Source organism: Pipra filicauda, unplaced genomic scaffold, assembly GCF_003945595.2.
Source record: "Pipra filicauda isolate LSUMZ 115617 unplaced genomic scaffold, ASM394559v2 scaffold88_size2543281_pilon, whole genome shotgun sequence".
Taxonomy (NCBI): Eukaryota; Metazoa; Chordata; class Aves; order Passeriformes; family Pipridae; genus Pipra; species Pipra filicauda.
In genome coordinates, this window is record NW_024105075.1 from 1,414,919 (window position 1) to 1,441,217 (window position 26,299).

A 26,299-nucleotide genomic window follows, 5' to 3' on the forward strand; every position below is an offset into this window, starting at 1 on the left:
TAGTTTCTTCCTTACCTTGGGAGTTCTGCCAAATGGCCCATGGCCTGTAAATTCTGCATTCTTTGTGTTCACCATCAGTGGGCATCCCTCTCTTCGGTTTTGTTAACCTCCCCCAAGGTCTGAGATCATTCAAACGTGATCTCTCTAAGCCTTAACAAGACAATTCTACCGACAAGTAATTTAGCTTTCCAACGCGTGGACATCACTTAGAGCTTGCTTGTTAGCTGCCTATCCGTTTCACGGATTAAATCCCCTTTGTTGTTGATTAGGCTTGACAACATACAAAAATTAAACACCAAAGAACATTCTTTCTTAAGAAAAATCTTTTTACGTATTCCACATTTCCCTGCAACACCAGCCCACCCGGCGGGGTCGACTGGGCAGGGGCGTACGAGGGCCGCGCGCGCGCGCGCTCCCGGGACAGCAGGTCTGCGCATGCGCGGCGGGTCCTCCCGCAGCGCTCTCGCCTCCTTTGTGAGGGGCGGGCGCGGTCCCGCCCCGCGCGCGGTGCCGGGCGCAGACGGAGCGGCCGCGGCGGCGCCATTTTGCGGCGGTGCGGGAGGCGCGGGCGGGAGGCGGCGGTGGTGCCGGTAATAGCGGCAATAGCGGTAACGGCGGCGATAATAGCGGCCGTGGGTGCTGCTGCTGCTAATCGGGACTAGCGTCCCCCGTTCGCCGCAGCCCCGTGGCCAGGACTCTGCCGACATGAGCGACGTGGAGGAGAACAACTTCGAGGGGAGGGTGAGTGGCCGCCCCTGCGCGGGCCGTGCTGAGGGGGGGGCCGGGCCCGGGGGCGGGGGGTGGGGGCGCTCGGCGTCCTCCGGCCCGGCGGGGGTGGGGACAGCGCAGCTTGGCTCTAAAATGGCTCCTTCAGGCGCCTGAGGTTCGCCTGGGTCGTGGGTGACGGCCCGCGTCCCCCTCCGCTCTCCGCGTTTCTCCGGCACACGGTGGCTTGTCCAATCGCCCCGGTTGGGTGCGGGCCCCGGTGCTGCGGATCGGCCCCTGCCCGCCAGTGCAGGTTGTTTCTGTGAGAACGACGCTGCTGTAGCCCCCGGGGTTTCTGCCCGCTGCTGTTTCCCTCCCGCGCTCCCGAGCCGCCCTGTTGCCCGCCGGGCCCGCGGGTCGCTGCTCTGCCCTGCCCCTCCCCGTCCCCGCTTCCCGGGCCGGGCAGCCGAGGCCTCCTCCCGCCCGAAAGAGGAGGGACCCCGCGTCCTTTTGTGCGAGGTGCGCTGCTTCCCCTGGCTGCAGGAGCGGCCTCTGGCCGGGCCCCCTCCGGCCATCGGGGGGGTCCGGCTGTCGCTGTTAAACCAGTGAAACTCATCGATCGCGCAGCTGGAGGGCTTCGGACGAGCTGCTGTGGCTTTGTAACCTCGTTAGGACTGTGTCTTTTTCCTCTAATGGCTGCAGGTGTTCACGTACACGTGTGACAGGTCCCTTCTATGTTCATTGTTTTGTGGGTTTTTCTTAGGGATGATCGAGGCAAGCAGGAATTAGAAACTGCTTGAAACGGGAATAAAATGTATGTTCAAGTACTCCATCGCCATTTATTTTTTAAAGAAACTTGCAGAGATTTTTTTTGTGTTTTGATTCTTTAGAGGAACACCTGAGCATCCTTTTAGTGACTCCTTTTGATGAATCAATGACAGTAGCTTTGCAGTTATATGTAGTTACTGTCTGGAGAAACAAGCAATGAAATTTTGGAAGAACAGTGTCATATTCCAACAATTATTTTTACACGAGTATTGTTGCCCTTTTTATGGTGTTAGTTAAAAAAAAAATAAATTCCGTAGGCCGAAAGTTCTTTACCTGGCTGTGCAATGACTGCTGCTGCTTCCTCGGGGAGGTGAACAAAACCTGTTCTTGTTGATTGCTTGGACAAAAGGTGGCTGTGTAGCTAAGATCTATTCAGGTAAATAAACTAATCTCTGAAGGGGAAGTAGCTAAGTCTCAGAAAGTTAAGCAACGAGTATACTTAGTTGGGGGACTTGTTTGGTTTTTTTCTTTTTTTGTTTTTTATTACTTCAATCTCCCATTTTGCAGCCAATATTTATATTTTTACGAATTATTTTCTTGTCTGTATTCCCACTGGGGGGTTATTGTTAGGAATTAATTATATTAGGTTAATATCCCGAACATTTATATTGGGTTCCTTGATGGATCTGTTTGTATTACAAAGCTGCTATAGCTTTGTGCTTTCAGTATTCACACTGCCTCCTGCCAAAGATAGAAGTAAAATAATGTTTTCAGAGTATGCAAAGTCTGAAAAGTCCTATGGAGCAGTTTCTGTGACTGCTGTTTATTAGTTGTTGGGTTTTTTTGTTTGTTTTTGTGGTGGAAAATTTATATGTTGGAAAGAGCTGCTGACTATGTCGAGTCTTTGTTTGGAAAACTTCTCTTTTTGCTCCATAACACTGAGATTTCTCAATAAGTCTGGCATGTGCCAGTGTCTTGTCTATTGGTGTTTTTTATAATTAAACATAACGGCAGGTACTTGAGTAGTTTGTAATTTGGGGGAGTTGTGCTTCTATTAAAGCACCTTTGTAAGCTTTTTTTTTCTTCAGTAATACTTTTTTATTGTGATACTACTAAAATACTTGAAATAAGAAATTTCATTTCAGAGTAATGTTTTACATTTAACTTCCACTGAAAGTGCCCATAGGCATAAAATTAAGCATGTGCAACTTTGAGGCTGTAGCGTTTAGTCTGCTATTCCCAGTTGGATAGGACTCTTATCATGCATTGAATATCCTGGTGCTTCAGTTTGCTCCATGCAGGCACGTGAACCTGAGAGTAAAGCAAAAAATTTCACTGGGACAAAGAACTGCAGAAACCAGAAAAAACTTTGTAAAGAACCCGTTTTCCTGGAAATCGGCAAAATAAGAGTTCTGAGTGCCCTCTCAGTTCTTCCACCCCCCTCACGCTTAAGTACTGACTAGTGTGATGCGCTTTTGAAAAACTAAATGCCAAAGGAGTAAGGGGGCTTTAAGTTTAGTTTATGCCCTTTTATGTTTTACCTGTGTAGATGTACATTGTCCCAAAACACTTAAATGAAAGTTGAGTATGATCAGGATTTTTTTTTTAAAAGCTTATTTATCAGCATTAAGATATTGTCCACATATGTGCTTTGCCTTTAATTTGTTATTTTTAAATCATAATGTTAATTAATCTGATCAGGAAATTGAAAATAATTATGGAAATAACTTGTCAATGAAATTGCTTAATTTGCACTATTTAAAAACTTTCATTTCTAAAGTATTGGGTAAAATCATTGTAGAGCTTTTTTTCCTTCTCGAGCTCACTCATCTCTTTATTAAATTCTTTTTTTAAGCAAATCACTCATCTCTTTATTAAATTCTTTTTTTAAGCAAATGCTAATCAAATATGCTCATATTAATCAACATCCACTCTGGTTTTGTGTCATTTTGTTTCAACTTCAGCAAGTTCTCTATTAAGAATGTGGCTGGTTGAACAGAAGAAATCCCCCTCCTCAAGCATGATGATTTAATGGAAAGAAATTGACAGAAGAATTAAAAATATAGTGGATGTGCTAGAGCTAAGTTTATGGACATTAAGAATAAAAAAAATATTTTAAGTAGTGCTTGTTATCCAGTGACTTAGTTTTGGAAAAGTCGAAGTATTTTATCACCACTGAATGCTTTTGGTGAGGAAGTTAGACAAGTGACGCTTTTTTTTTTCTTTTATTGTTGTCAGGTGACAGGCAACTCTTATTTCCTTTCATATTTGTCATTATTTTAAATAGGGTGTTGTTTATTTAGTGTGTGTTCTGTGGTACAACTTAACATGTTTCCCAGAGCAGCGAACAAGAGGGAGTCTAAACAAATCTGCACTTCAGTAGCTCCACATGAAACTTTGATTAGTTTTTTTCGAGCTTCTGATAACATTTGAATCGTAAAGGTTTAGTGGTTTTGTACCAGTATTAATGTGCTGTTGGTCTAAATAGATAAAATTTTTTTATCAGAACAAAGGTTGAACTCCCATTTTATAACTGTGTATTGGTTCTGTTCCTTCCTTCTAATGAGATGTCTCCTGCTCTGTGCAGAATGTTACAGTGAGCTAAATAGTAAAAACTAATAAAGCACTTCAAGAAATGTATGACTTTGCACGTCAGCCATCTTGTTGAAGGAAGTATGCATAATTCCTAGGTATGTGAGCAGCTTTTGGGTTAGTTTAGCTGTGAAAGTGCCTTATATTTTCTTCATGAAGCTTGTATGCAAAATACTTAACTACCTGTGGAATTACATAACTGATCAACTTTGAGATAATTTCTTTGCCAAAAAACCCACAAACGGTGCGGGGGTCGGGCTCGTTTAGCTATTGTATTCCACTCTCCTGAAGTGGCAGTGTGCCACCTCTGAGCAAAGGAAGGCGTATTGCTTTCCATACCTTTTGAAACACAGGCACAGTGTGTGCTTATGCTCAGGGGTTCTGTGTTCACTTGGAGAGTGCTGTGATCACCCTGTGGTGTCTAATGACCGGTGTGGGAAACAAGAGTTTTTCTGAAAGTCAGGGGTTTATTTTTCTTTTAATTTTTTTGTTTGTTTGTTTTAATCGAGCTTAATAAATTCTAGGTTGTTCTGGACCATGTCAGCTGGGAAGACTGCTCTTTTTGAAAACAAATTCTTTTTACCATCTTCCGTGTGTGGTAAAGGAGTGACTACAGAAGCCTCCCTGAAGAGGTGTATTTTCAAGCCTCAGTGAGAAGATCAACTTGTAATTTCAAAAAGTTTATTACTGAAGCCTTTTTTTCCCCCCCCTTTTCATAAAGAGGAACATTGAGAAATGCATAAAGTTTACTTATTTTGGTAACTTTTAAAATATACATGTCTTCAAGGTAGCAAAACTTACGAGTTGCTTTTTATACAGAAGTTTATTATGTATACTATTATAATATTTATAGACGAATAGCTACTTAAGGGATCAGTTTTGGTTTTATTATAGAGTAACAGGGCATAGTATGAAGCAAAAATGATTTAACTTCTCTTGTAAATGTCAGGGAAAGTTGGGAGATTGCTGTCAAAACTGTTTAAAATGTCATCTTATCTTTTCTCAGAAGTGAGATGTCACTAACTTGACAGTTTCATCTAGTGAACGTAGGCTGCTGCTAAATTCCTTTTTTTTTTTTCTAACATTTTTCTGTCCCCTTAGAGATTGACTTCGTTTGTGTTTTTTTTTTTTAGTTTCGATAGGATTTTTTAGTGGGATTTTTGGAAACTGAACTATCATTTTACTGGCTTAGTGGTATTGCTAGACTGCTTGTTGTCCTGTCCTTTTTTCACCCCATGTGTATTTCCTCTTAAGAGGGCCAAATTAATTTCTATGTGATTTAATGATTTTTTTCCTTTCCATTTCATTTCCCGTGCTTTGTTAGAGAAAGCCTAGTTTAAACTTATTTCGTTCTTTTTATTTAGCATCTTGCTCTAAATTTTGATACCTTTCAGTCATACTCTGAAATGGTAAGGTGTGAGTTGAGGTAAGGCATGACAGAAGTTCAGGACAGAAGAGTAATGTAAAAGAATAGGTTTTGGTGGGGTTTTTTTTTTGTTTGTTTGCTTGGGGTTTTTCATGGGGGACAGGAGCAGGTTGTTATTTAGGTTTTTTGTTGTGGTTGCCTGCCCCACGTTCTTTATCATATCTTCTTCTCTTGGTGAGTGAAAACTGAAAGAATACTTCTGAAAGACTTCTGCAATTCTATTGTGTGAAAGTGTTGTAAATGCTTTTAAAATAGTAATTATATTGGAAAGTAGGAATTATTTTGAAGGATGCAAGGAAGATAAGTGATAGAACTTACATCAGTTAAGCAGCTGTACCGGTATGGATGAAATACATGGACATGGCTGATGTCTTGCTCATGTGGATCATCAAAAGTTGTTGATAGTTCTTCAGTGACTGGTTTTATGTGATCATGAGGTAATGGGGAGAGATCCTTACCACTTCATTTTGTGATTATTTCTGGGAAAAGAGAAGGTGGCAAGGATTAAAAATACTCTTCAATGCTCTCTTTAAATGCTTCTAAATGCTCCTCTTATCAGTAACTGAAGCTGTAGACCTTGGATTTTGTGTTTGTCTACAATAACTTCTTTGGCTCCAAGTTCCAATTCTTGATGAATCATTAGTCCCGTTTCCTGGTGTGTATCTTATTCTGAAGAAGCACCCTGTTACAATTGAGTTGGGGTTTTCTCTGTAGTTATTATTTTAGGTGAGGGGTTGGTATGTTTTCTGTTTGTTTTTGTTAGGGGTTTTTTTTTGGTTTTTGTGTGGTTGGCTTTTTTGGGGTAGGGGGAGTGTTAGCATTTGTTTTGAAAGGGAAGTCTGATCTTACAAATATTACAAAGTTAGCTGTTGCTTCTATTCCTGCAGGCAGTAGTGACAGCAGATCTAGGTGGTTTGACATGGTGACAGTGGCCGGTCAGTCATTTGGCCCTTAAATGACTGAGGATCTTCAGAGCAGAAAGATAAGAAAGTGCTGAGGATGCAGAGTGCAGTATTTAGTTTCTGTGGTAATGATGGAGCTAAGATCCGAATGTATAGGTTGCTTAAGGACTAGTACAGAATTGAGAGACTTTAGTGCTTTGGATAGTAGAGGTGTCTGTTTTCTCATGTTGAAGATAACATACATTGTTAAATATTTTTGTCATTCATATTGCAGAATGGATATAAATTGTTCATGAAGAACAGTTGGGTTGGTATAGATTAAGATACAGCTTGCTAATTGTTTCATTATAGTAGGAAGTAGAGGAAGAAAATTCTCTAAAATCTTCCTTTGTGACTCCTTGGAGCTCTGAATCTCTTAATCCCTGCCTGTAGTCTTTCTCATACAAATCTTATTAGGTACTTTTTCAGCATCATCCTTAAGTCCTTAAATTCTTGCAGGTTACTGTGATTCCATTCGTCTCTCCTTTCGAAGCTTTGTAGGAGGTATAACTAGATGATCTATGTTGCATCAGAAGATGAGATGTAATTGCTTGCTAATGACAGGCACAATGTGCAACTGCTATCAGGTAGCTCCTCTTCAGCTGCAATTTACATCTACAGTTATTTGGTTGAGGAAGCTTGAAGTATGTAGGAATTTAGGCTTTTGCCTGTGTCACTCCAGTTTTGAGGTTGTATGTTTGTTAGTGCAGCCCCTAAGGGTCTTAAACAGTTCCAAAAGGACTTGATGTACATTAAATGATGTCATATTTGGTTTTGGCAACTTTATACAGATTTGCTCTCATAACTGATATTAAAAAAACTCTACAGGTGGTAATCCTTAGGTGCTTCGGGTGAATAGTTAAGAACACTAAGCCGACTTTTACATTGTATAGTATTTTTAGCACCTCCCAACACTTCTAGGCTGTGCAGTGTCTAGGGAGTGAGGTGGGGGGTGATGGGTTGCGTTTGTCCAGGCTTTCAGAGTTCTTGTTCAAGAATTGATTTCAAATGGAAAAGATATGGACAGTGCAATATCCTCATGAAGAAGGGCCATCTGAGGAGGCTTTTTATTGAAGGGTGTTTTGTAAATATGATGTCACTTTGAATGGTTTTCTGTATTGCTGGTCAGTTTTACTAGGGGGGAAGTAGAAATAATTCCCAGAGAAATTGGCAATTGTCGCAAGGGATGAAGTATAAAGGAAAGAATTTAGGAAGCTATTAAACATTGAAGAATGCAAAACCAGAGGAGAGATGATGAAAAATCATGTTACTGGTTCTAAAACAAAATTATTTTATCATGAACAGTGGCTTTCAAATGTAGAAACGCTAAACAAAATTTGGTAATATTTCAGTGAGTGTACATAATTTTTTCAGAGAAAGTAATGTAATTAGCTTCACAGATAGCCATCTTAATAAGGGTAACTATTATGCAGACCTGATTATATGGTTCACCTGTCACAGCCAAGCATTGAATTTGGCCTTCATTGTTGAAGTTTGGCAGGCCTGTCGTCCCAATAGGTGACATTCTCCATGTGTCCCTTGTCCTTTTCATTGAGGAAAAAGGTAGTGTGGCTGTAATACTTGTTACTAGGGAGTTCTCAAGTTCCGTTTCTGGTGGACTTTTTGTCTCGAAATATGAGGACAGCATCCTTTGAAAAGAATTTCAGCCCAAAGTTCTGAAGAATTTTAACTGCAAGAGAAAATGCAAATCTGGACATAGGTAGAGTAAGAAATAAATTGAGAAAAACACTGTGAGGACAGGCAGGAGGAGAAATAATGCAGATAAACATGAAATGTAACACCTATGGGAGGGGAACTTGCTATGCATTTTTTCATCAAGCATTTTGCACGCTTTTGTGAATTTACAGATTTTTATAGCATACTATTCTGTAGGGGATTTTATAGCTAAGCTCCCTAGAAATGCTGTGCACTGTAAAATATGAGGAAATCCTAACCTGCTCTTTGTTTACTTGTTTTCCTAGTTTTTCTCTTGTGTGTCTTACCATGCAAGAAAAAAAAAACAAACCTCCTGTCTTTACTTGTATTGGATTGCTTTAATTATACTATTCTGTGTCTTAGTTTATATGGATTATATAAGGAAAACAGGATAACAATGAGGAAGAAAAAGTAGGAAGAATAATAATTTATGTTGCTTATGCCTATGTGCATGTATTATGCAAGTAAGTATGTACATAGATAGGTTTTGACTGGAAATCTTTGGCCATTCTGTTGAACTGATAGTGTCTTAGTAATCTGTAGGAGTAAAATTTGGGATATTCAATATTGAGAATACGTAGCTATTATTTTAGGGGGGGGAATCAATGATATCAATACTTCAGTATATTGTGCTAATTAGTTTTTAGTGTATCTATGTATCTTTAAAAAAAGTCTGAGGGGAGGAGGGTAGCTTTGCAAATATAGTAAAACACTGAGAACTCAGTAAGCTCATTGTTAGAACGTAGACACTTATACAGTTTTAAAGATATTAAAAAAAATTGTTTTATAAAATAGTTTCTTGCACTTTACCTGCTGGCTTTTCAATTTGATAGATAACATCTGAACTCCAGCAGAGTTTTATAATCCCCACGTGCTTAAATATACTAAATGTTCTTTTTCCATTAAGGTTAATGTTCGTGAAGAAATTGAAGAGTTTTTTCCAAGAATGTGGAAGATAAATCAAGATAAAAGAAGGCTAATGAAAAGTATTAAAGATCAGAAAATTAAAATTGAATGGGGGAAAAAATTGAACAGAAGATTGGTCAGATAGAAGCACTTGAATATTTTTTTAAGGCTATAATGAATTGTTTGAATTGGGGAAGAATACACGAAGTATGAAAAATGAAAAACTCAATGAAGAATGAAGAAAAGTAGAAAGCAAGAGTGAAGTAGAATTAAAAGAATCTGGAAGAATGAATGGGTCCTAGGTTAAGTAAATGTATGGTTTATGTTCCAGTGTCTGTATGATCAAGTTGTAGATGAATTTGCATGATTACTTAGTTAATAGAGAATTGGTGATCTGGTTCAAGCAGGGACCTATTTGAGGAAAGCATACAATATTAACAGTGGGTTAGCAAAATGAAATTTGTTTTGGAGGGTATTGCCTAACCATTTGTTTTTCAGGAGCAATCAATATAATAGAATTACTGTACTTTAAATGTTAGGAGTTAGGCATTTATGCAACCAATACCATTTTTAATACTGTCTTTTTTGTTAGGAGTCTCGCTCCCAGTCAAAATCTCCAGCTGGGAGTCCTGCTCGTGTAAAATCGGAGAGCAGGTCAGGATCTCGCAGTCCATCGAGGGCTTCCAAACATTCTGAATCGCACTCGAGGTCAAGATCAAAATCAAGGTATATCCAGAAAATTATTTGTGTCAACTCAGTGTTACTGGTGTCCTTTCGGTAGATTGAGATTTCTTTTCTCCTGTTGTAAAAATTATAAAGCTTCTGGGGTTATGTTAAATTTACCTGTCTGTGCTGCTCCTAGATGGACGAAGTTGGGGAAAGATTTCATGGGTATGAATGGAAAAAGTGCTGTAAATAGAAGGACTAATGTAGAAATCACAACTACAATTTGTAGGCTTGTCTGTTCCAAAAGAGAGAGGGGATTGCATCTCAATTCTGTAAAGGTCCTGCCTCCTCCCCCTAAAATCTTTCGTGGGGGAATTTTTGTGTGGCCCTTTCTTTTAGGGGAAAAAGAGGTTCAGTGAGAACTGTAGTAGGGTAGTCAGGGCTAGATAAAAAAGAGTAGGCTCTCTAACTGTTGGAAATATTGGAAAGCACTTGTTGGGGATGTTCTTGACATTCCTTCATTGGAGGCTTTAAAAACATAATCAAAAACTACATCTTAAATCGGTTGTGAATAGGTTCTTGATTTATGAGAGCTCTAAGATTTAAATTCATTTTTCAATGCTGCATATCTTTCTCTGCCCTTCTCTATTCCAAGTCTGCGCAAGGTAAAGCTTTATAGCTCTCGGTTCTGACAGAGCTTGTGTGGAACAGAAGAGATATGTCTGTCTTTTTTTCCTCTAATATGTCATAAATATTATCTGGCTTATACTGCTGATCTTCTTTATTCCCTTGCACCATTATACGGATGAAAAGAAAAGAGAGCTACCAAATCTTTCATCAACGAAGAGAGAGAAACCGGAAAACAGCATTTGTAGCTCTGGAGGGGGAAGAGGAATTGTGTAGTGTTATGTCGTTCCTCCTCCCCAGTTTTTGGGAGAGATCAGTAACCCGTCTTCTTTATACACTTCATACTAGGGCAGCTGAAAAAGAGTTGCTGTGCCCTGAATTCCCAAAGTTCAGGCTAATGTTATAGTTTCTCTTATTGCAGTGTTTAGCCAGATAACTACCTGTTTAAAACTGAGCTTATTGTTGGCAAGATGTGTGCAAAGAAATGCTTGAGGAGTTAAGCAGGTGTTTAGGGTTTTTTGGTCGGGAGTAATTTTTGTCCCTAGTTGAACTTCATTTGTAGATATTGCAGCAGTATAGTGCTGCCAGATCTTTCAGTTTTTCAGTCAAAACAGTACTTTACAATGTGGCATATCTGGCTTCTGTATCATTGTGCAAATATTAGTTACATAAGCAGCCAAGCTGGTAAAAGTTTAAACTTTGAAATGCCTGAAATATAATCCTTAGTGTATGCCAGAAGTACTTTCACAGAGTTAAAAATGGTGCTACCGGGCAGATTGTTAGAGGTCCGTGCAATCTTTAGATGTGCAAGGTAGAAGCAGCTTAATGATTTCAATTGTAGAGAACCTCTAAAAAAAAGATTTTTGTCTAGGAAATTCAAGGCTTACAGTTCAATACATTATGTGCATGTGACCTAACTAACAGCTTTCTTTTTGTTGAAGATCCAGGTCCAGAAGACATTCGCACAGACGTTACACTCGTTCCAGATCCCACTCTCATTCCCATAGGAGACGTTCTCGAAGCAGATCGTACACCCCAGAGTACCGTCGTCGAAGGAGCCGCAGTCATTCTCCTATGTCCAACAGGAGAAGGCACACTGGCAGCAGAGTATGTTCATCAAGGCCAAGTATCAAAACAATTGCTGCTTATCCAGGTTACCTGCAGGCTGAGTTTGACCTGCTGGCTTGTCACTGGAGGATACGGGAATTGGGTGGGAGTGGGGGGTATGTGTGGAGCAGTCTCTGTCCTTACAGCTGGGCACTTATTTCTTGGGTCTGTGACTGGCAGGGAAGTTGTAGAAATTCATTGAAAAGCATTCCATTGCAAGTCAGTATGTGCAGATACAGTGACATCTGCTTCCGTCAGCTCTAGAAGTTGAACCCTTCTGCCTTTTTTTTTTTTTTACAGTTCCTAGTAGATACACCCTTCACAAAAATGAGACCTTTCCTGTGTGAGCTTGCAACCTGACAGTATTGATAAGATTGACTAGAGAATCCAAAGAAGGAAATTCCCAAGTGTTTATTTGCTTATAACATAGAGCATATTATGTTGAAAGTTGCTTGTGATTTTATACTTCTGATTATTTAACTTGGTATAACTTGAAGTAAAGCCCTGTGTTATTAGGCAATACATAAATCTTAATAAACTAGAAAAATATACAGTTACAAAAAGGTTCAGTAAGCTTTTCAAAATGTAAACGAGAAGTGTCTCTGTATGGGCAGGAGGAAGTATAGCTACACCAATCAAAATTTAAGATACTGATCTTATGTCATTCTGGAGAGATTTCTCCCAGTGTCCTTTGTAATCGCAGAATGGTCGGGCTTGGATAGGTCCTCTGGAAGTCATCTTGTCTGACCCATCTGCTGAAGCAGGTTCACCTAGAGCGGGTTGCACAGGATCGCATTCAGGTGGATTTTCATTAGGAGACTCTGCAGCCTCTCTGGTCAGCATGATCCAGTACTCGGTCACCCTCAAAGAAGTTTTTCTTCATATTCAGATGGAACTTCCCATCAGTTTGTGCCCATTGCCCCTTGTCCTGTTGCTGGGTACCACTGAAAAGAGTCTGACCCTGTCTTTGTGACACCCTTCCTTGAGATATTTGTATGTGTTGATAAGATCCCCTCTCAGTCATCTCCAGGCTAAACAGGCCCAGGTCTCTGAGCTTTTCTTGGTAAGAGGTACTCCAGTCCCCTAATCTTCTTCATAGCCCTCCACTCCAGCAGTTTCTTGTCTAATCCGTAGCTTCTGGTTTCCCGTTACTTCAGGCTGATCTAAATGAGTGCTGTTGAATACAGCTCAGTGTTTTCCTTGCTGAGGGCAGTGGTACTTTTCTCATCCTTTTAGTTTTAATCTGGTTTAGTCTTCAAATTTTTTATTAATTTTGTCAAAAAGCATATAGTTTTTTTGGAGGCTTACCCACGTGAAACGTGTCACCAGGAGCAGGTGATACCAATGTGAGGGAGCAGGCAAAAGCATGTGGAAAAGGGCAAGACTCCAGTGGTGTTAACGTATAGTGGTTTAAGCTGTTGTAAAGCAACATTCGTAGTTAAGCTTTTTGTGGATTGTTGCCAGCCTCTAATCACAATGTAGTAAATATTAATCTAATGTCTTTAAAAATTGGCAGAAATAACTGAACTTCAAATGGGTTAGCAGTTCTTCTGGTGAAAGGTGGAAGAATCTGCTTTACTACTTCAGGAAATACTAGGATGTTTTGCTCTGTGAAGAAGTCTTTCTGCCTTGGAAATGACTTTGTGAAACGCGAAAATTGTTCTCACAGTGAATTTCACATTAATTCTAAGGATTCTGAGAATTCTAAGGACTAGTTCTAGTAGTGTCAAAATGAAACTCAAGTCAGTCAGATTTGGAATCCCCTAAATAGCAAGGTCCTAAAGATGCCAGGAAAATTGATAGCAATTTTCTTCTGATCTTGTAAAGAGAGCTTGCATACTGTGTTGATGGGAGGCAGTACAAAAACCTAATATAAAAGCTACCTTTTAGTCCTCCACAGTCAGTTTAGTCCTTCCAGTGGTAATGTAGCCATCAGTTGTAGCTTAGGGTGTGCAGACTGATCTTAGTACTTCTCTTGTCTCAGAAAAGGTAATAGGGTTTTTAAGTGTAAGGGGGTTGCTAAAAAAAGGGCAAAAGGTATGGACTGTGTGGAGAGACTTCTCCAAACAATGATTTAAAAGACAGATTTCATTAGACTCCCAAGAGTTCAGTAAAAAAATCGGTATAGCTGCCAATGCCATTGAATTATCAGATATGTTTTTACTCCATGTTTCAATCCATCTAAAGCTGTATAATTAAAACTTTCAAATTACATACTGCCAGGTTTTGGTGTGCTCTTCAGCTATAATAAGGAATTGCAGAGGATTCGTGTCTTAAAATAAAAGTTTGAACTTTGACAAATGGAAAAAAAGGAACATCAAATATATGAGTAGTTTGGGCATCTTATTTTCACAATAGACTCCTGAACAAAAGCACTGAAAAGAACATGACAGAAGATCTAAGCTCTTTGAATCAGGCTGAAAGGCAAGCTCTGGGGCATAAATTACTGTGCATTGATGGGTTTGAAAATTTGAAACTGAAATACAAATTTCAGGTGTGTCAACTTGCAGTTATTATTTTGGCAGAAACATTAAATCCCTGTGCTTGTTGCTGCTGTTTTAATAGTATAACAGGTGCCAGAAGCTTAAGTGAAAAAAGTGCTTAATTTTGATTAAAGTAATCTTGTGGTGGAATTGGCATTAGATGAACTCTGTGACATGTAGAGAAACTTTGACTTCTCCATATAGAGAAATACAAAAGAGAAATTTTACCTTATACAATTACATATTTGACTTTGTTTAGTTGAAGTGAAATAAATAAATAAAAAAGGATGCATTCTTTTGGATTACAGTTTCACAGAACTGGCCTTCAACACTTGTTTTTCTCTAGATGAAAGAACCAGGTGACTTTCATCCCGTTTACAAGTGGGAAAATAAACTTTCAAATGTAAATATTGACTTTCAGTGTAGTTGGATAGGAAATGTTGAGGGGGAAGAAGTTTTGGTAGAAGCTAAATTATAATTCAGTTGTCTGTTCTTAGGAGCTCAAGTGCATTTAGTGTGTGCAGCTGGAGGCAGTGTGCACTCTCTAGTACCAGTGGTGACCGTGCAGAAAGGCCGAAGGTGGGAGTTCAGGCTGGCAGAACCTGTTCTTAGCACAGAGTTGTATGTTGTATCTGCAGCCTGTTGGCAATTTGAGTATGAAATAGTAATAAAATGGATTCTTATTACTCTATAGCTTCTCTGTGATCAGAATGCTTAATTTTTATGAACTGAGATTTTCACCAACAGGAATAGTTTGTCTGGGTCTTTTTTCTGAAATAAAAACCGTTGAAAGTGGTTGCCTTTTTGAAAATATCCTGCAATGAAGTGTTAAGCTTTATAATACTGTATGTTTAGTTTTCTTCAGATTAATTTTTTTATAATTGCTAAATTTTTATATGAGAATATATAACTTTTTTGATATAAATTTAATTGGAGCTGAACATTTGTCTTACCAGGCTAATCCAGATCCCAATACCTGTCTTGGAGTGTTTGGTCTCAGTTTGTATACCACTGAGAGAGATTTGCGTGAAGTCTTCTCCCGCTATGGACCTTTGACTGGTGTCAATGTGGTTTATGATCAACGGACTGGGCGATCAAGAGGATTTGCTTTTGTTTATTTTGAGAGAATTGACGATTCTAAAGAGGTACATTCACGCTTCATTACTTTTTACTTTATGCATTGTCATCATGAATTCTCCATTAAAAAAAAGAAACATGTTTTTGAGTGTGTGTTCATTAGCAGGTTCTCATAGTGAGATTAATTGAAAATACTTTGTTCAAGCAATATGGCGCCTATAAACAGATCAGGTATTTTAGTTCAGTGTTCTGATGTTTGGGCAAATTTAAAGTAGGAGCTGGTTGTATTGAATCACCAGTGAGCACTGGACTTTGATTTTAGTCTGCTACTTTAAAATGAAGATAAATCTTTGTGAAGCTTCTATATCTGTAGTATTTTTGAAACGTTTTAGAAGTTAACTTTCGAAAGTAGTTTTCTGTATCAAAATTCTGGAGATTCTCTTTGCATTTTCTTCTCTGAAAGCATGTTATGCATTTGAAAAATAATGGGGTTTGTCTTGAAATGTGCCTTGGTCAATGGCTTTGCTGGTTATACAGATGGCTATTTACAACTAGACTGAGTTGTTAGTATTATTGATTTGTAAGGAAAGAATCAAAGAATATGAACAGCACCCTATATATTATGACTCACCACAATGAGCAGTGCTTTTTTTATCCTTGTGATGATACTGTGAACCTTACTACATTTACTGAAAGTTGGAGATGAAATTGCTATTAAAAGTAAAGACATACCCTAAAAAAAAAAAAAAGGTCTTTAATCCTGCATTGGGGGATTATCTTTTTCTTTCAAGCAAACTTAGTCATAGACTTCATCTTGTTTATGGATTAATAGGCTTGGGCGGATGTTTCAGATTTGCTGTTTGATTCTGTTTATATTTGATAAGTTTCTTCATCAGGAGATATTAAACAATAAATAGGACTCCTCTCATAAATCACTTAGCATCACAGGGAGGGAGGGAGCATGACAGCTGTGGATCCTTCTAGCAGGAACTGAAAAATGAGAACATCGATGCTAGTTGATGATATTTTAATGAAAAAAACCTGTTTTGTGAATTACTTGATTGATGTATACTCAGTTCTCACCTTTGATTTCTGGTGTGATCCAACTGAGAATCAGTTTATAGGAAGAGTAGGTGTAGATGTGTGTATGTGTGGTTGTTGCAGGATATAGGGGTGAGTAAGAGGACATAAAACTTTAGTGTCCCTTCTGTATTTTCCCACTTTCACTTGGAAGGTTGAGAGAGAGGTTAATAGGGTTGGATAGCTGTATATCTCCATCTGTCTTTAATGGCCTACTCGCTTCTTTTAGCCTGGTATTTCTTTACGCTGTGAGTTTGGTGGGGTTTTGTAAAAGTGACTGTTTTGTAGACTATTTAAAGTCCAAAATACTTGCAGAGTATTTCTTGTTGTATTCGTGTGCCAGTCATGTCTGTTGTACAGCTTCATATGTCTTTAGAAGGAGGTTTTTTTCCTGGTTGCCATGGACAATGGTCATGCATGACACCATGCATTTCTTAAAATGTTCCGTGTAAATAGCATGAAGTGATTTGTTCAGTATAAAGCTGTTTTGGCAGATGCTACAAAACTGGAATGCAAAGAAAAAAAAATGGGATGTTATTTGCATTCAAAAGTACAGAAAAAGATTAGCACCTTAAGCAGGAACTGAAATAGTTTGGAATGTAATTAGACCAAATTTTTCTCCCCAATGGGCTAGTGCATGAAGAAATGGAAAGGATGCAAACTCTCCCAACATCTGGAACTCAGATAACTGAAATACTTTGGCAAAAAGGACAGCAGAAAAACTCGTTTATTTGACTTATTTCATGGGCCTTGAGGACAGATAAGTGACAGCTGGTGTAGAAAAAGGGCAGATATATAGATGTAAGGTAGGTGTGAAACTCTGTGACAGGCCCTGTATTAGAACCCTGAAGAACGTGAAGCAATTCTCTATGTGGAAGATACTTCAAGTCTGAAAAGCTGAAACTATACTTAAAAGCAATGACACTTGAATTACTTTTGTTCAGAGTAAATAACTTTTTCTTAAAAATAATAATTTAAAAAATCTAACCAACCAAAAACAATAACAAAAACCAAACCAAATTCCCCAACACCCCAGATATCCTAATAAGGAGATGGGATGTCAAACTAAATTCCAACCTTTTTAAAGGTAGGTGGATTAATGAGAGTGGAACTTTACAGAAAAATTAGGATTTTTCATAATCTTCACTGTTGTCCTTTAGGAGAGGTAGCACAGGGAAGCCTCTCAGCAGACATGCTCTGAAGCACTGGCAATACTAAAATTTGGCAACAAATTAATTCTCAGTAGTTACGTTTAAACTTTCATAATTTGTTTTAAGATAGGTCAGTGTCAGTTATGCATGATTGTGTTGCAGCTGAAATCCTTCAAGATCTTTGTCATCCCTGGTTACTTTTACAAACTGGATCAGTTACTGAACTGGTTAAAATGTTGCTGTGGGTCAAGATTCTGAAACCAAGTGGTACAGTTTGTAGTTCCATGTGGTAGTAAAAACTTTTTGAGTTGTCAACTATCTTGATACTTCACAGTGTCCTAAGAACACCAAAGGGGGGCAGTTTTAAAATTTATTTTTACTGTAACTGGTTTAAAATTTCAGAACTTCAGATTATGACACTGTAGCAGCCTTGTTAGTGATTTATGATCACCTTGATTATAAAGAGGAGCAGAGGCTCAGCTTTAGATAACTACTAGATAGAGCAGCTGTCAGAGCATCACAGTAGCCTCAGTCATTCCACTTCAACAGAACAGGGGGTTTCAATGCAGTTTTCAATGCGTGTGCCCAATCCAGGAGATTTCTTGTAGAATCTCTTCTCTTCTGTTTGAAGCTCTACTGAGGCTGAGGTGAAACTTTATGATCAGACAGAAGGTTCATTTTCCATTGAATGTCTCTTATTGCAATGGTCTACTGTTTGCAAGATAGCACGTGACCGGATTGTTAGGTTCTGAAGGCGCTTGCAGACGCTGCCCTTAGTTCAAAGTGTGATGGCAAACAAGAAATGTTGAGGGCTGATAGATGTCTAGAAAACATCTGATGGATGTCTAGTGGTTGTGTAGAAAACCTGAGTTTTTTACTGTGCCAATGTTCTTGTCTGTGAGCTTGTTCAAAGCCTATTTGAAAAGCTTATGTTTCTATCTAGGTTTCTTTCAGAAAACATATTCTCTGTTATGGCTGTAATGGGTTTCATTTTTTTATGAAGTTATGTTTTACTCTTTCTAAAAAAATATGTAAGTAATATTTAGTATGCTTTTTTTTTGCCTTGGGTATTGCAGTGTCTTATATTGGCCACTCTTCTACCAAGTCTTCAGAACTGTGTGTGCAAAATCGTGCAAAGGACAAGATGTGTAAATGTCTTGCTGAAGACTTGCTTCTCAAAATCTTTCTTACATAGTTCTCAATATTGGCAATGCTGGCATGGAGCCGGTGTTGTAATGTTGGTTGCAGTATTTTCACTATATTATAGAGGATATTCACCTGCCCATCACATTAGGATTTTCTTCCTGTGTTAGAGGATCACAAATTTCTATGTATAGGATGAGAAAAAAATAAAAGTTATGGGGGGGAATTGGTTGTGTCAGGGTTAACAGTAAGTTGAGAAGATCACGAGTGAAAAGTGTTGGCTGTTCTAGGACATGATTCTTACTACAGTTACCAGAGATTCCATATGCTGGTAACCAGCTCTTCACTAACTCAGAATAAGAAGTGTTAGTTGTTTAAACTGAGGTTACTGTGAATGTACTGTCTGTAGGAGGAACTCATCTGAGAAGCATCAGCTACAGCAGCTGTTCTGATTTCTGGTGCTGGTTCCTTGGTGTTGACCATCTTTCAGAACTGCTTTCTCAAATAGTGTTCATTAGCAATCAAGACAAACTATTAACATAATTCAGTTGCCAAAGACCAGAATAATAACAGGGTTTATCGCTTTGATTTGCAAAACATTTAATCTGTGGTGGAAGCAGACCAGCTTAAAACCATCACTATTGAGCAAAACTCCCACAGTTTGTTGAAGAAATGCTGTCAGTGTTGTTTGTGGTATCAAAAAGGACCCTTGATATACCAGAAAAGAACACAAGAAGGTCTCAAATGTTTGGAAGTAAAATGTTACAGAGTTCTGGATCTCAGACTTCAGAATGTAAATGGACTGCTGTTCAAAGTTGAAATGGACACTTGAATTCAACTTGGCAGGCTGCAGCAAGTGTAAAAAGCTGTGTTTCCTTATTTTTTTTCATCCCATCAGATTTTTTTTCCCCACAGAATTTCTTTTCAGTTGTCCTTGTTAAATCCAGACCTGAACCAGTGTTCAGAATCTGGGGGGGGAGAAAACCTAGTCTGTCAAGTCTTTCATCCCTTTCTGTACCTGTGATATAGAGAAGATGATGTTTTCATCAATGGTATTAAACACAGTACAGAAAGGACTTCCAGTAAAAAAAAAACAAACAGGAAACCCCCAAAACCACAGCAAACAGAAAAAAAAACCAGAAAACCAAACAAAAACCAAAACAAACAAAAAACAACAACAACAAAAAAGACAGTATCTTATATAGTTATTTTGAAATTGTGGAAATATTTTCAAAATAAGTCACAACATGAATTGCTTGTTTGACTGTTAAAGTGTATTCAGTCTGTATGTCGCGAACTTTGTAGTGATGTCAAGTTATTGAAGTAATTAAAGCAGTTAAACGTAGTTGAAATGACAATTCTATGATCTTTTGTACATTACAAATGTTATTTTGAACTCCCCTAGTGTAGTGTAAAGTGACTGTGATAACAGTCAGATTCTCCCCTTCTCCCTTTTTTCTCCCCACGCCCTTCCCCCCAGTGGCCACGGTACAGGTTGCAGAAATTTCCCCATGTTTCCGTGTCCAAGCTGCTCTTTGTGGCATTATCCAGATTGAAAGATTATATATTGGTTTTGGTGGATTGTTGATTGTTTCACGAACACTAGTCACCTGTGTAAGTTCATGCATATACTTAAGTGTTTCCAAACTTGTTTTACTCTACCTCAATGCTAATGCATTTAGAAAACATCACATACTGTAATAAATATCAAATGAAATTGAAGTCTTTGTTAAATTTAATGCTTTCTTTGTAACTTTTGAGCCGCAGGAGACTATGATGCTGTAGTTTGGGAACTGCTTATTTTTTCAAACTAACACCGTACAGATAATAAGTTTCGTTATTATGGATAGTCTTCTGAAAGTTTAAAACTGCAAATCTTAAAAAATGCAATCTAAGATTGAATTATCACCTGTGCCATTCCTAATCCTAATACTGTTTTCTGACAGCAAACATATGGATGTGTATTCTGGCCTACAAAATGAATTTTTTCCATAAAATTTGCTACCAGAATTTATAGTGCATGTTTATAGGAATGCTTTTGGAAAAGCCACGCGAGTATTTTTAACAACATTCAGATATTTGGAAAAGAATCCAGATTCTAATAAAAATGGATTGTTGACAGTTAAAGACTCCTAAGAGGGTACTGTGTGTCTTAAACCGCAATATAATTTGATTTTTCTTTTTAAAAAGTTTCACTTGATGGTCTTAAATAGTATTTGAGAATGTCTTCTGCATTGTTAAGGAGAATGTGCAATTTTTTCCCTTTAACACTTACATGTTCTCAACACAGCAGTCATGCATACCTACAAACAGCAAGAAAAGGAAACTGAAATTTCTTTTGAATAGACATGAAATAAAACTGTAAAATCCAAAATTTTAATGTAAACTCTTTTAACTTACAATAAAGCACAGAAATGCCAGTAATTAAAATCATCAATATATTTTTACAACCTTGTCACAAAATAAATACTGTTGTATCACTTAACTGAACCCAGCTATTCAAATAGGGCTTTTGGTCATATTGCAGCAGTCCTTACCTAATAATGTCATCTTAAGTACTTTGTGTCAAATATCTGAGATGTGCACATTAAGAATGGTACAGAGAATTTGGCAGCATCTTTGGAAGGAATTTCCATTTGCTAATCACTGAGTGTGAGTGATCCATACTATTAATTATTGTTGGATTTATAATGGCTTATTGTAGGTTTTGGCTTTTCTGCATTTGGGGAATGCAGTCACAACTGTAAAAGGCTTTGTTATGTTTGTATATCTATTAAAGATTTTGTTTATTTTAATATTTTTAATCAGCAGTTATTCTTGACAGCTGCTGAAGCCTAAGAAAAATAAAGTTTTAATATTGGGTAGGGCATTAGACATTATGACTAGGGTGTTGGGAGTTCCATACAGACTGGTAACTATGAGCTAATCTTCATCCATTGAAATGTAACACCTTACTTGGTATTTCTAAAACAAACTATCAGCTCTCAAAATTAACTCTTTGTCTTTCTTGTTGGTATGTTGCTCTTCTCTGTACTGCTTCCTCTGTCGAAGAACTCATCCTCTTGAAGGAGGTGCTTGTTGGTTTAACTAAATAAGACATATGCCAGATGTTCTGTATTGAGGTGGCTTCTTGTTAGCTAAGCTTAGTATTTTGCAAGTTGTTATTGGACTTAAAAATTCCATGAAGCAGAAAATTTCTTAACAGGTTAGCTTGTGTATTGCTGCATTTCCAGAAGGATGCTTTTCATCATGAAGTTAATTTTTCAGCCAGGTATTTGCAGCCTTCGTTTTTGATTTGTGCACAGACTTTCTTAGGATGTGTGAACAGATTTATTTTAATTTAATTCATCCTTGTGGAACGGGACTTTTAAAAAAAAATTATGTCAAGGCTAGAAAAGTAAAAGCTGAGGAGCATGTTTTAGTCACAAAACATACCTGAGTGTACGTTAAAAGATTTGAAATTGCAGTTGGCTAAATGTAGTTGCAGTATTGTATGGAACAGAACTCACTAGGTGGCGATATAGTATAGATACAAACAGTATTATTAAAATACAAACTCGGTGTAGTTAAATAGATTAGTGGTCCTTCAGTCACAAAAATCTGACACCTTCAGGATTTAACTGATGTACTCAAATTGGAAGTATCTCCTCCATAACTTGTATATAAATTCATTAAGGTTCTTGTTAGAGTTGCAAATAAGTAAATTTCTGAATAGTAGTTTCATTAAAAAAAAAAAGAAAAAGAAAAAAAGCTCTGCTTAGATGTATCTTCATGTTTTGTGGCTGGGTGTTGGTTTTCTGCAGATAAAAAACAGCAAAGTGGTCATATTCTTTAACTCAAAATTGTAACAGTGTCTCTTTTGCGCACACAAGAAATTAATATATATTGGACTAATTGCTATGCTTAGCATCGAGAAGTAAAGGGTGTGTACTAGTATTTCAGAGATCCTGGAGCAGCTAATAAAAGCTATTAAAATTTGAAAAGCAAATTTTTAAAAATCCTATTAAGTCCAGCGTTAACAGTTAAATTTACTGGTGTGGGGTTTTTGGGGTTTGGTGCTTTAAGTTACTGTTGCATGAATATAATTCTCAAAAGTATGCTGTGCTCCTTTGAAAAACTTATTTTCATGATTTTGAGTTTGTGAAAGGCCATTGTATTGACTCTCAAAGAGTGGAGAATCGGGCTAGAACACCCAGGGAGTGTGTGCAGGGGCTGCAGGCGGGTCTGAAGGCACAGGCTTCTCGAGCGCAGACCCTTCTGTGTATCGCTTTAGCGAGCTGCTATTGTGAGAGGGAGTGGGGAGGAAGGTTGTAATTAGGTATCCATGTAGGCTGAACCCGCCATTTTACTAAGCTCTGCTGAAGTAGGTCCTTGTAAGGGAGATGGCAGGAGGCTGGGAGAGCATGAAATGGCAGCCGACTAGCAGTAATCCGGCCATATGCACCCTACAGGAAGCCACTGTTTCACACGGCTTTTGAATCTGCCCGTCCCCTCTGGGTTAGAGGCAGCGGTAGGAAAGGTGCAGTTTTTAGAAAAAAGCTGTTTTGACTTTCAATTTAACTTCTTGATGGATAGAAGACAAAGTCTAGGGAAAGTGACTGTTAGTAGTTAGCATTGTGCTCTCTTAAGAAGGGATTGAGTGTGTCACGTTAGTCCGGCACCCCAGTGCGTCCTGTAACACCACCGGCGAACAGGCCAGGGGACAAGAGATAAGCCATCCACCACAGTGGGGCACTAGTAACCAGTTTAAACAAAACAAGTTCAGGGCTTGCTTTTCTGATAGAAAATAATGTGTTTGTACATAGCCTTCCATATTTACCAGTAGGTTGCAGATTTCACGTCCCTGTTCCTTGTCTCTCCTGTAGGCAATGGAGCATGCAAATGGAATGGAGCTGGATGGCAGGAGGATTCGGGTGGATTACTCGATCACCAAGAGAGCACATACACCCACCCCAGGCATCTACATGGGCAGGCCAACACAGTAAGTTTGATGGATTCAAACTTAATACTGGAATCTGGTTGAGGAAATAGAGCTACAGATACTTTTTAAAAAAAATTTAGAGTTATGCCAGTTTGATTTTTATCACAAAGTTACTAATACGAAGAATGTGTTACTGTGATTCACATACACTGTTAAATCCTACTGTGGTTTACTGTATCTTTTAAAAATATCTCCTTCAGGTCTTTTTATAAAAATAATATGCAGCATAATCAGTTAATGCACTCAGCCTGCTGAAATACTAAGTTGCCATTTGCCTTTGATTTTGATGAGAATTAGACTTAAATCCCTCATGATTTTTTGGGGTTTTTTTTTAAAGGTGTTTTTATTTAAATATTTAATTTGTATATTGTTTCATGGCATAGTATTAAGTGTCAGATTTACTACAAGATGACTTTAAAAAAGCTTTTAAATAACTTAAATCAAGATGAAGAGTAGATATCTAAAGAGGGTTTTTTTGCCTTTTCCCCTAATAGCAGTGGAGGAGGTGGTGGCGGTGGAGCTGGTCGTCGCCGGGACTCATATTATGATAGGGGCTATGACAGAGGATATGACAGATATGAAGAATATGACTACAGATACAGGTACTTAATCTTTATTTTATTTCTGTAGGAACAGAGGATTTGTTGGGAAAACTGAAAAATTAGATGACAAAAAAATGTAGCAATATTCTGCATACATACCTGTTATGTGTTAGAGCCTCATTCCTTTGAGTTTTGTGGGATTAAAGCAGTCATCATCTTCAGTCTTTGTGTAATTTGGTTATTCAGTTGGGCAGGGGGGCTAATTTTGCTACCTGAAGGAGGTACTCCATGTACTCCAATTCATGTACTCCATGAATCAAGCGGACAGATAGAAAGGGAACTCATTTTTCCATGCTGTATATAGAACCAGGAACAGCTGATACACACTGCTGTTTAAAAAGGGATTATTTGTAGATGGAATTTTTAATGCTTGACATTTCATAACCATCTTGCTGTTTTGAAAGTTATCTGGTTTCAGGGAATGTTGTTCAACAAGAATTGTAGGCATCTGGAAAAGCACTTCATGTGTTTGTAAGGCTAGTGAGAGTTTATTAAATTCTTTGTCTGGGAATATCTTACAGTTTTAAACACTTCAAATAGAGAAATATAAAAGCATTTGTTAAATAACTGTAAGCCACAGCCAAATAAAGCAGAAATAATTCACACAAGCCAAGTCTTTCAGTGCTGAGGAAATGGTTCTGTTCTGTAGAAGCAATGTGAATAAGGCTTCTTTCATAATGGATGTTGTTTGGTTTCTTTTTTAATTTCCTTTAAAGGAGACGATCACCATCGCCTTACTATAGTCGATACCGATCACGATCAAGATCCCGTTCCTATAGTCCAAGTAAGTAAATGCAAGTAAATAAATGGATTCTGGCTGTCATAAACATTGTTATATGAGTTGATCAATGGAAATTCTGAATGGGAAAGCTAAAAAGCTGGGCACAGTAAACCTGAGATGATGTGTGTACAGTTAAGTTTATAGTAATTGTGTCCTCTTTTGTTTTTTCCAGGGCGCTACTGAAGGTCAGAAGAGTTCCAGTTGAGGACTTGATTTTTAAATACAAAGTTCAGATCTCTAGCTTCCCTACTGCTTTCCCTTCTATCCTCCCTTTCTTGTCCTCTTTCCAGCTCTTTCACAAGTCTTTGGTTCATTTAGAATATACATGTTTTCAGTTGAAGTATTCCTATTTTCCATCCCTCCTTATTGTAATACTCTTAAATATTGTAATTGTTGTAGTTTTTGTGTAGTAAAACATCTTGAGCAAAATGAAATAGAGAACCCAAAGTGCTGATACATTTTGGAAGTCATTCCTATTTGGTTTTTAAAACAATTGCACTCCTGACTAATCAGAAGAGAGCATTGATATTTTTAAAGCGTGCATGTCATGTATTATACACACTCAGATACTTTAACATAAACCTGCATTTCCAAGTAACTTGTTAATCTTTCTGTTAAAATGTTTACCTATTACTTTGATAAACAAGTAATGACTTTGAGCCTTTTCTGTAATGAGAAATTTGCTTAGATAGTCATGAACCAGAGGAAATTTTTTTTTTATTATTATTATTTTTTTTTTTGGTCAAGTAGTTGCTTTGAGAGTAGACTATTTGAGCTAGAGAAAAATTTGGTACTTGACTGGCTGGGAGAATAGATCCTTGTACACTCAAAAATTAAGGCTGTGTTTTATAGAAAAAAGTTTCTGGATTGCTACACAGTGGATAACAAATGAAGTTAAAACTGTTGAAATCCTGGGGTTTTCATTGTACTTGGTTGGATATTTCCCCTTAATTGGTGCAGGAGAAAAAATATTTATTGAACATAGCAATTAGTTGTATAATTTGCTGTTCATTAAAAAAAATTACTGACTTTTTGGTATTGCAATAATGATTGAAAAAGTTTTGTTTCATGTCCTTTTTGGAATTTTGAAAGTATGGATGGAAAAACCTACAACTACATGTAAACCTTTTTTTCTTCCTCAGTAAAAGTTAAGTCCACTGATACATGGTTTCTTGTCTTTTGTTCTGCATTTTGTCACCTTGGAATATAGGTTAAACAAGACTTAATACTGCTGTATGGGTAATAAAGCCAGCACTTATCTGTCATCTCAGGAGCCCTGTCTTCCCTTAGAATCAGTATGCGGTTATATGGCATGGCTAAGGAGAGAGGGTTGTCCAGCTTTCTCTTGTGCCATCCTTGACACTTGCTGGAGTTGTGCTGAGGTGGTTGAAGGAGAGAAACACCACTAACTTTGTTTAGATTTCTGTCGAGTCACTGGTTGAATGTCTGTTGGCACAGGAAAAGGAATAAGACCACAAAGCCCGAACAGCAAAATATCATCCTGATTGTCAGGGAATGCCCCAGAAGAATTGGTCATGATTTTAAGA

At 38.0% G+C, this 26,299-nt stretch overlaps 1 protein-coding gene across 1 annotated transcript; it reads left to right on the plus strand.

Moving 5' to 3' along the window:
* The first annotated feature begins 483 nt into the window (after positions 1-483).
* Positions 484-25,915, plus strand: TRA2A (transformer 2 alpha homolog). The gene is made up of 8 exons (XM_027738368.2): positions 484-741; positions 9,647-9,780; positions 11,289-11,454; positions 14,894-15,082; positions 23,254-23,369; positions 23,864-23,971; positions 24,688-24,755; positions 24,925-25,915. Exons 1-8 carry the CDS (start codon positions 706-708, stop codon positions 24,933-24,935), a joined length of 828 nt encoding a protein of 275 aa, XP_027594169.1. The 5' UTR covers positions 484-705; the 3' UTR covers positions 24,936-25,915.
* Positions 25,916-26,299: the final 384 nt, after the last annotated feature.

What these genes read in the sequence shown, in the direction of transcription:
- TRA2A (XM_027738368.2), top strand. Translation starts at nt 706, where the DNA reads ATGAGCGACGTGGAGGAGAACAACTTCGAGGGGAGG. An exon ending in GAAGGCACACTGGCAGCAGA is followed by an intron (nt 11,455 to 14,893) that starts GTATGTTCATCA and finishes TTGTCTTACCAG; the next exon opens with GCTAATCCAGATCCCAATAC. An exon ending in GAATTGACGATTCTAAAGAG is followed by an intron (nt 15,083 to 23,253) that starts GTACATTCACGC and finishes TCTCTCCTGTAG; the next exon opens with GCAATGGAGCATGCAAATGG.